This window comes from Pleurodeles waltl, chromosome 8, assembly GCF_031143425.1.
Source record: "Pleurodeles waltl isolate 20211129_DDA chromosome 8, aPleWal1.hap1.20221129, whole genome shotgun sequence".
Classification (NCBI taxonomy): Eukaryota; Metazoa; Chordata; class Amphibia; order Caudata; family Salamandridae; genus Pleurodeles; species Pleurodeles waltl.
Genome location: NC_090447.1, coordinates 100,055,254 through 100,066,133, shown reverse-complemented (window position 1 = coordinate 100,066,133; position 10,880 = coordinate 100,055,254). Strand labels below are relative to the sequence as shown.

General features: G+C 42.5%; 1 protein-coding gene across 2 annotated transcripts in view; it reads right to left on the bottom strand.

Annotated features, from left to right (window-relative positions):
* Positions 1–286: 286 nt before the first annotated feature.
* RAB6A (RAB6A, member RAS oncogene family) overlaps positions 287–10,880 on the bottom strand; it is a 214,502-nt gene continuing 203,908 nt past the window's right edge. For both annotated transcript variants that reach the window (XM_069203835.1, XM_069203836.1), the window contains exon 8: positions 287–2,836. In XM_069203835.1, coding sequence (XP_069059936.1) covers positions 2,772–2,836 — 65 coding nt within the window. In that variant the 3' untranslated portion in view covers positions 287–2,771. The remainder of the gene's footprint in view (positions 2,837–10,880) is intronic.

Genomic DNA, 10,880 nt, shown 5'->3' with positions numbered 1-10,880 from the left:
TGGCCGAAGCCGATGGCTTTGAAACCGAAGGGGGGGGGGGGGGGGGGGGGGGGACGGGGGGGACCACCGAAGCCACCTGACGGCGCGCAGAGGTACTGCTCAAAGAAAAATCTCCAGATCCAGTCTGACGCCTGGAAAATTCAGAAGTAAGGAATCTGCAACTAGAAGTCTCTATCAGATACATAATATTCAAAAGTAAATTAAGTTTTTGATTTTTCACAAATTATGTTTAGAATAGTGGAACTTAAAAAAACACAACACCCAAAAGTAGTAAAGACCACAAAAATCCAGTTCTGTTTAGTGTTTTATTTATACTTTATTCCTAGCAGAAAATCTGTGCATATAAAAAAAAATCTGCTGTATGAACAAAATTTACACACCAATTTGGTTCAGTTTCATGAACCAAAGTCAAAGAATCTACAGAGGACAATATGTAAAAGAAGCAAACCATTTCAATTGTGCAGACCAGACACCTAGAAACAAACAAGGGCAGCAATGCAGGAGAAGTAAGCCGCCTTCAATCAGAAAAGAGAAAGGATCGTGAACCCCTTCTGACATTTAATTGATATTTATTTTATTTCAGGACATGCAATGTAAAAAAAAATGCCGTTAATAACAATATTGCATTATAAAAGCACTTAACATCCCATTCTCTCAGTTTCAAAAGTCCTTATTCATACCCAGAGTTCAATGCAAGTCCCAAGAACTCCTTTTAAAAACAACTTTCACTGGAACTTTAGGTATCCATGCATCCAACTGCACCGCAGGTGATAAGGCCGGGTTAGTGTCTGTATATGTGTATGTGTGGTGACTGGATAAGGTGGGAGAGGAAAAAGTGTTAAAGGATTAAAGTTGGCCGTGCAAAAAGGTAAAAGGGTAACTGAATGGTTTACGATCTCAATTTTGTAAGGCATTGCAAAGCTGATAAAAATTTTCCCTTTTCTGAGCTCCAATGCAGCAATACTCTTCCTGCAAACTTACGCATTTATGTTTGGTGGACATGCATAGCAATCTCAAGGCGACTAGTAATGTAAATAAAGTGGTGCATTTTTAAATGCAATGTTCAGTGAGGTTTCGGAGGTTAAAACTCGCAATATTGGTAGAGCTCAAACATATTTCTGCTCAGTGTTACTTTTTTTTCCCTAAGCACAAAAGTATAAACAAAATTCAAAAGAAAAGAAACTAAGAAATAAATAGCAAACAAATGTTTGCTAATATGGAGCAAACTAGTTAAATATATAAACTAATCCAGTTACCGTTTTGTTAAACAAACTATACATATTTAAATGAGAACAAAATGAACATGGAAGACCCAACAACAAAGAATAAAACAAAGGCATAGGTCTGCATTTAAAGACGCAAACAGTTGTTTGATGGACCCGACGTTCCAATACTTGTTTTCCTAATAGGCCTGGGACAGGGGACAAGTTTCTTCCAAAGGACTGTCACTTTAGAAACAGAAACTTGTGGTTGCAATACATACCAGTTTTAAGTAACTGAGCATGGGTATTTAAAATGTTTATAAGCAATGTCCAAGAATTATTTAGGTAAAAATGTTCCCATTTAGACCCTCCAAAGACTATGAACATTTGGTTATGACTGCATTCATAAACTGTCCTAAACTGCTCATTACTTCTGAAGATCTCAGAGGCTATAGCAATAACTAAACTATATTTTGATCATGTATCTTTGCTGCCTAGGGTTTAATGCTATTTCCACAAGTCTGTATAACCCTACTGTTTATGACCATGAATGCACATTTGATTTGTGTAAGTTCTGATCCACAGTTTTTACCCATGCTATATTGAATGACGTGTCAGTATTACATCCCAAATTAAAAATACCTAATCACCGTAAAACATTTAAACATTAACACTATACAGTCTCACTTCAAAAGTTTACAATTTAAAAACCCCTTAGGCCAGAATGGTTTGGACTCATTATTTTTGACATTGCAAAAAGACCACCTATAATTCAACCCTAAGGAAATAACCAGGTAATGGATCAACAAACCCGGAAATCCATTATCTACCATTTCTGTACGTTTTGTGTAAGCTGTTTTTTATGTTCCCCATATGGAAATATTACATCCCTGAAAATAAACATTCATCTTTTTATGTATGCCTCCATATATTTTTCATGCAACCTCCAAAGCGAACATGAAATCTGGGTGACCGAGGTGTGTTGTTAAACTGAGCCAAAACTAAAGAAAGGGAAAAACAATAAATTCCAGGTTTAGTCTTAAAGACAGCAGGGGAGCATTTTGACAAGTATCCCTCCCACCCCACATGGCAGACACTTCAGATTTGCCTGCATTTTTGATGTTCAGACATTTTCAAGGTGGTAAAAGGAAAAAGGCAGATGGCACAGTACGGGCATGTGTGTGTCTGCACCTCCCTCTCCATGACGGCTCCCATCATCCCAAGCAAAACTACTCAAGTTTGTGTCATTTCAAAGTGCATTACTTTTAAGAAAACGTAACCATTTACTTCATAACTGCAATATTTTGAATTATTTTCTGGATTTTTCTTTCCTATAAATAATGGAGACACCAACAATTTGTATTTTTGTGCTTGTGAAGCTAATAGATCATCTCCACGAGACAGCCAGCAATGATGGGTTGCAATACGTTTTTACGGAGGGGGTGAGGGAGGAAGATGTGGAGGAGCAGGCGTAAGCCAATATTCACACTTCAGTCAATGAAGAGTAAAATGAATAGATAGAGAAGCCGTGATGTTTTGGAGACAGATTTTGGATAAGCACAAGTTGTATTAGCAGGAGCAGCCTCCTTCGCTGACTGGTTGTTCTTGGGGCTTTTCCAGTTTTATGTCGATCACTGAAAATGTAATTAAGGAAAATGTGGAATTGACAAAGTCTGAGCATTGTTATTTTTGCCACTGAAAATATGAAGGGTAAACAATCAAGTTCATCAATATTTCAGTCATTAACAAACTGAAGCAATACCAAGTAACCCATCCACCTTCCAGATTTTTAAAACTAAAACTCAATTGAATATTTGACTTTAACCCTGTCCAAAATGAAAATGTCACTTACCCAGTGTACATCTGTTCGTGGCATTAGTCGCTGCAGATTCACATGTTTGGCACAGTCCGCACAGTCCGCTGCCTGGTGTTGGGCTCGGAGTATTACAAGTTGTTTTTCTTCGAAGAAGTCTTTTTTGGTCACGGGACCGAAGGACTCCTCCCTCTTCGGCTCCATTGCGCATGGGCGTCGACTCCATCTTAGATTGTTTTCCCCGCAGAGGGTGAGGATGGAGTTGTTTGCTATAAATAGTGCCCATGCAATGGAGTGAATATGTATGTACGTTAAGAGTTTATAATAATTATTTACAAATGTACAGAAGTTTAAGATTTATGATCTACTTCTAAACGGCTACAGGCTTCCCGGGGAGGTGGGAGGGTACATGTGAATCTGCAGCGACTAATGCCACGAACAGATGTACACTGGGTAAGTGACATTTTCAGTTCGATGGCATATGTTGCTGCAGATACACATGTTTGGCACAGACTATAAAGCAGTTACCTCCCCTAAAAGCGGTGGTTTAGCCTGTAGGAGTTGAAGTAGTTTGGAATAATGTTCTTAGTACAGCTTGGCCCACTGTAGCTTGTTGTGCATTTAGTACGTCTACACAGTAGTGTTTAGTAAACGTATGAGGCGTAGACCAGGTTGCAGCCTTACATATTTCGCTCATAGGAATGTTTCCTAGAAAGGCCATTGTAGCACCTTTCTTTCTGGTTGAGTGTGCCTTTGGTGTAATAGGCAATTCTCTTTTGGCTTTAAGATAGCATGTTTGAATACATCTGACTATCCATCTAGCAATGCCTTGTTTAGAGATTGGATTTCCTATGTGTGGTTTTTGAAAAGCTATGAACAGTTGTTTTGTTTTCCTGATTAGCTTTGTTCTGTCAATGTAGTACATTAGTGCTCTTTTGATGTCTAATGTATGTAGTGCCCTTTCAGCCACGGAATTTGGTTGTGGGAAGAACACTGGCAATTCTACTGTTTGATTTAAATGGAATGGTGAGATTACTTTTGGCAGAAATTTTGGATTTGTTCTTAGAACTATTTTATTGTTGTGTATTTGAATAAATGGTTCTTGTATGGTAAATGCCTGTATTTCACTTACTCTTCTGAGGGATGTGATTGCAATGAGAAATGCGACTTTCCAGGTTAGATATTGCATTTCACAGGAATGCATGGGTTCGAAAGGTGGACCCATGAGTCTTGTTAAGACGATGTTAAGATTCCATGAAGGAACTGGTGGTGTTCTTGGTGGTATAATTCTTTTTAGCCCTTCCATGAATGCTTTAATAACTGGTATTCTAAATAGAGACGATGAATGAGTAGTTTGTAGGCAAGCAGATATTGCTGCGAGGTGTATTTTTATAGATGAAAAAGCGAGATTTGCTTTTTGCAAATGTAGTAAGTATCCTACTATGTCTTTCGTAGAGGCATGTAATGGTTGTATTTGATTGGCATGGCAGTAGTAAACAAATCTTTTCACTTAGATGCATAGCAGTGTCTAGTGGAAGATTTTCTAGCTTGTTTTATGACCTCCATGCATTCTTGTGTGAGGTCTAAGTGTCCGAATTCTAGGATTTCAGGAGCCAAATTGCCAGATTCAATGATGCTGGGTTTGGATGCCTGATCTGTTGTTTGTGTTGTGTTAACAGATCTGGTCTGTTGGGTAGTTTGACATGCGGTACTAGTGAAAGGTCTAGTAGAGTTGTATACCAAGGTTGTCTTGCCCATGTGGGTGCTATCAGTATGAGTTTCAGTTGGTTTTGACTCAACTTGTTTACTAGATATGGAAGGAGAGGGAGAGGGGGAAAAGCGTATGCAAATATCCCTGACCAACTCATCCATAGAGCATTGCCTTGTGATTCGCGGTGTGGGTTCCTGGATGCGAAGTTTTGGCATTTTGAGTTTTCTTTTGTTGCGAACAAATCTATCTGGGGTGTTCCACAAATTTGAAAGTACTTGTTCAGAACTTGGGGGTGAATTTCCCATTTGTGGACTTGTTGGTGGTCTCGCGAAAGGTTGTCTGCTAGTTGGTTTTGTATTCCTGGAATAAATTGTGCTATTAGGCGAATGTTGTTGTGAATCGCCCACTGCCAAATTTTTTGTGTTAGGAGGCACAATTGTGTTGAGTGTGTTCCTCCTTGTTTGTTTAAATAATACATTGTTGTCATGTTGTCTGTTTTGACAAGAATGTATTTGTGTGTTATTATGGGTTGGAAGGCTTTTAACGCTAGAAATACTGCTAACAGTTCTAGGTAATTGATATGAAATTTTGTTTGGTGTATATCCCATTGTCCTTGAATGCTGTGGTGATTGAGGTGTGCTCCCCACCCTGTCATGGAAGCATCTGTTGTTATAACGTATTGAGGCACTGGGTCCTGAAATGTCCGCCCTTTGTTTAAATTTTTGCTGTTCCACCATAGAAGCGAGAGGTATGTTTGGCGGTCTACCAACACCAGATCTTGAAGTTGACCCTGTGCCTGTGACCATTGTGATGCTAGACACTGTTGTAAGGGTCGCATGTGTAGTCTTGCGTTTGGGACAATGGCTATGCATGATGACATCATGCCTAGAAGTTTTAGCACAAATTTTGCTTGTATCTTTTGGTTTGGAAACATAGCACTTATTACCTTGTGGAATGCCTGCACTCTTTGTGGACTTGGAGTGGCAATTCCTTTTGATGTGTTGATGGTTGCTCCTAGATATTGTTGTGTCTGACACGGTTCTAGGTGTGATTTTGTATAGTTGATGGAAAACCCCAGTTTGTGAAGGGTTTGTATGACACATGTGGTGTCGTTTGCGCATTTTTTTACTGTGTTGGTCTTGATTAGCCAATCGTCTAGGTAAGGGAACACATGTATCTGTTGTCTCCTGATGTGTGCTGCTACTACTGCTAGACATTTTGTGAACACTCTTGGTGCAGTTGTTATTCCGAATGGCAACACTTTGAATTGGTAATGTATTCCTTTGAATACGAACCGTAGGTACTTTCTGTGAGAAGGGTGTATTGGTATATGAAAGTACGCATCCTTTAGGTCTAATGTGGTCATGTAATCTTGCTGTTTGAGCAGTGGAATGATGTCTTGTAGTGTGACCATGTGAAAATGGTCCGATATGATGTAGGTATTTAGTGTCCTGAGATCTAATATTGGTCTTAATGTTTTGTCTTTTTTTGGAATTAGAAAGTACAGGGAGTAAACTCCTGTGTTTTTTTGTTGTACTGGTACTAACTCTATTGCATCCTTTTGCAGTAGTGCTTGAACTTCTAGTCCTAAAAGTTCTAAATGTTGTGGTGACATTTTGCGTGTTTTGGGAGGGATGTTTGGTGGGAATTTGTGGAATTCTATGCAATAGCCATGTTGGATTATTGCTAATACCCAATTGTCTGTTGTAATCTGTTGCCAAGATTGGTAGAATTGGCTTAGTCTTCCCCCCACTGGTGTTGAGTGAAGGGGTTGCGTGACTTGAAAGTCACTGTTTAGGTGGAGGTGTTTTTGGAGTCTGGAATCTTCCCCTACTCCTTGGGAATTGACCCCCTCTATATCCCCTGAAACCTCCCCTTTGGAAGGAACCCTGATATGGTGTGGTTCTTGTTTGTTGGCTGGTGGTGTCTGTGGGTTGGCCACGAAACCCCCCTCTAAATGGAGTTTTTCTAAAAGAGCCTCTGCTCTGCGGGGAGTAGAGTGCGCCCATGGCCTTGGCCGTGTCTGTGTCCTTTTTAAGTTTTTCAATGGCTGTGTCCACTTCAGGGCCAAAAAGTTGTTTTTCGTTGAAGGGCATATTAAGGACAGCCTGCTGGATTTCAGGTTTGAAGCCTGAAGTGCGGAGCCAAGCGTGTCTCCTTATGGTGACAGCAGTGTTGACTGTTCTCGCTGCAGTATCTGCTGCGTCCAGTGAAGAGCGGATTTGATTGTTTGAGATCGTTTGTCCCTCTTCAACTATTTGCTGCGCCCTTTTTTGGTATTCTTGGGGAAGATGGTCTACGAGAAGTTGCATCTCATCCCAGTGAGCGCGGTCATATCTGGCCAGCAGCGCTTGAGAATTTGCGATGCGCCACTGGTTGGCTGCCTGTGATGCTACTCTTTTTCCTGCCGCATCAAATTTTCTGCTTTCTTTGTCCGGAGGTGGGGCGTCGCCAGATGTATGGGAATTTGCTCTTTTGCGAGCTGCCCCTACTACTACGGAGTCAGGTGGTAACTGCGAAGTAATAAACACTGGATCTGTGGGTGGTGGTTTGTATTTTTTATCCACCCTTGGGGTGATGGCTCTTGATTTTACGGGCTCTTCAAAAATTTGTTTTGCGTGCCGTAACATCCCCGGTAGCATTGGGAGACATTGATATTGGCTATGTGTAGCCGAGAGGGTGTTAAATAAAAAATCATCCTCTATAGGATCGGAATGCAGTTGGACATTGTGGAATTCTGCAGCCCTAGCCACCAGTTGTGAGTATGAGGTACTGTCCTCTGGCGGTGACGGCTTTGTAGGGTATGAATCTGGATCATTGTCCGGCACTGGGGTGTCGTATAGGTCCCAAGCGTCTTGATCCTGATTATCTTGACTTATGGTAGTTTGCGCTGGTGAGTGCATTTGTGGCGGTGTTTGTGCCGGCGATGCCTGTTGTAGTGGAGAGGGCGGAGGCGTGACTTTTTTAACCACTTTGGCTTGTGGTTGTGCGTCATCCTTGAGGAGACTGATCCTTCTTTTCCTCATTATTGGGGGAAGGGTTGATATCTTCCCTGTGTCTTGCTGGATGTACAGTCTCTTTTGTGTGTAGTCTGATTCTACACTTTGGAGCTCTTGTCCAAATCTGTGCATCTGGCCACTTATTCCTTGTTCCTCTGAGTAGGATGAAGGTGTGGTATTTTTCGGCGCCGAGAGAGAATCTTTTTTCGGTTTCGGCAACGACAGATTTTTTGTTCCTTTTGGCATGGATTCTCGGTGCCGATGTTTTTCGGTGCCGGTATCTTGTTTTTGTCTCTCGGAGCCGCTTTCTCGGCTCCGAGGTTGACCGGAGTCGGGTGTCTTCGCTATGGGCGTGCCCTTTTTCGGCGCCTTCGACGGGTCGCCTGTTTTATGGGTCGAGCCATGGCCTGTTGGCAGTGGCGTCCCCTGGGCTTTCGTTTTGTCGATGGTTTTACTTTTCGACGTCTTACTCACAGTTTGTTGCTGTTGTTCGACGTCGGAGTCTCCGGATTCTGAGTCCGGAACCGAGAATGTTTCCTCTTCGTCGTCGAAACGTTGTTTTGTCGGCGTGGACGCCATTTGTAGACGCCTGGCTCTTCGGTCCCGGAGTGTTTTTCTGGACCGGAAGGCTCGACAGGCCTCACAGGTATCCTCCTTGTGCTCGGGGGACAAGCACAAGTTACAGACCAAGTGCTGATCTGTATAAGGATACTTACTGTGACATTTTGGGCAGAAACGGAACGGGGTCCGTTCCATCGGCTTCGATGTCGCACGCGGTCGGGCCGACCAGGCCCCGATGGGGGAATCGAAGCTACCCCAAAGTCTTCCGATGATCGGTGTTGATGTACCTAACTATCCCGATACCGAACGGAACAATACCGACGCTTTCTTCCGAGATTCTGACTAACTTTCCGAACCGAAACACGGAGCGAAAAGGAATACGTCCGAACCCGACAGCGGAAAAAAACAATCTAAGATGGAGTCGACGCCCATGCGCAATGGAGCCGAAGAGGGAGGAGTCCTTCGGTCCCGTGACCAAAAAAGACTTCTTCGAAGAAAAACAACTTGTAATACTCCGAGCCCAACACCAGGCAGCGGACTGTGCGGACTGTGCCAAACATGTGTATCTGCAGCAACATATGCCATCGAACGAAAAGGTTACTTATTTTGGGTAACAATCTCTCTGGTGAATAATCTACCCGTAAAGCCGTCTTTTTTATCCCCAGGCACCACACTAGATCCGTGAAGTTTGCAATTGTTCTCCTGTGCCAATAGGTGACATCGGCAAAGTCTCAGCTACTGCCCGGACAGGACATGACTCGATCCATAAAGCACCACCATGGCAACCATGGCACCCGGAAGTCAGTTCCATGTCCATTTTTTCTGAGCCCTGAGAGGCAGTGACAAGGCAAGCTTTATTTGACAGTGAATATTCAATGCAACCAAACTAACTTGGAAGCTTGGTATCCATGAGACTATGGCCATTTTTCAGAGCTTGGAGGGATTACTGAGGAATCTGCAGGAAGAAAGAGTATCCACCAGATAGATTGTTAGCTAAGTTAAGTGACTCAGCTGATGGACACACCTACCTGCAGATTCCCCACATTCGAATAGGTATCATAGCAATACCACTCACAGGTGGTGGGTGTGAAGGAATGGTCACCATAGAGGTTTTTTTTTGGAATACAGAACGACCAAAATGACCACCTCTTCTCGCTTCCAAATTCAAACAACAACACCTGGTAAATGTGTGAAACGAAGTCCATGTTGTTGCATGCCAAATTTCCTATATGAGCACTTTCTTGGACAATGCCAAACAGGATTCCTTTACTCTGGCGGAATTAGCTCTTAAACCATATAGTAGTTCCTTCTTGGCAATGGCATAACAGATTTTAACACAAAGAAGAATGTACCAGTGCAGGTTCCTCTTCTGGACTGCTTTGCACTTCTTATTGACCACATATCCAACGAAGTTGGTCATCAGCTCTGAAATTTAGTCCGGTTGATACCGTAGCTTACTGCCCTACGTGGGTTAATTTGGGAGGTACTGTGGGAGAAGCGCCTAGGTTGTGCTTTGAACAAGATGAAGCAAGCACCACAAGGTTTTCTAGACAAGGATGATAAGACAGAAACTCTGGGTGCCAGGCTATAGTAGGCCCTGTCAGGATTCTGAAGATGCAGTAATGGGTTTGATCCAGGCTGCCTTAACCTTACCTTGCTGAATGTAATCAAAGGCTCTGAGTATGAGAGGGCTGGTTGGAGGAGCACTAAAGTGATTTGATCTGGTTTCCTCCATCAGCAGGTGTAGCTGCAGCATCTCTGCAACCTCTCTGATGACTGCCATAGAGCAAGCAATCATTGGAGGCATCATTGGAGGCAGGGGTCCACCAGAATATTCAACCTCCAGAGAGATCTCAAGGCCACTAGCATTTCTCTCTCTAGAATGTCTCTGTATGCAGGCAGTATTGATTCACATACAGGGGGCTGCTCTCTATTTTTGGCTTTCTGCTGATGTCTGAGAGTTAGACCCCGGCAAACAAGGCTGCTGTTGAAGAAACACTCCTCAAATAAACAGCCAGCACAGAATATTTCAATTAACGACCAGCTTTGAAACTGTAGAAAGTAATGGCAGAGATGATCCATCTATTTATTCCTGGTACGGAGGGAGGCCATTTTTTTTTAATACTACAGTTCATTAACAAGTGAAAGCCTGGACTTCACCCATCTTTGGGCCTCATTCATCTTTGGGCCAACACTGATGTCTTCCCTGTAATATATTTTATGCCCGAACAACATATCTACTCAATATATTCAACCTGTGGTTTCACTTGTTGGACAGAAATTGTGTTCAAGTCCCACAAAGGAGCAGGGCATCACATGGGAAAATGCTCTGCAAAGCCTTTCAAAGGACTGTTTGATGATCCAAGAAGGCACAAGGGTGACAGAATTTAAACAGCACCAAAACCTTTAGAGTGCAGCAAATAAATATTCACGGAGTCATGCTTTGACAAATCCAATAGATATGTAAGTACTAGATGTGGTACAGAAGTGGAAGCGGGCGAATCTTTGGAGTGGCACAAAATAAATCGGTTCTACTTAGCGTGGTAGACTGATTGCTGGATGTGCCCTATCCTGATAAAGAATAGCTCTGCAAT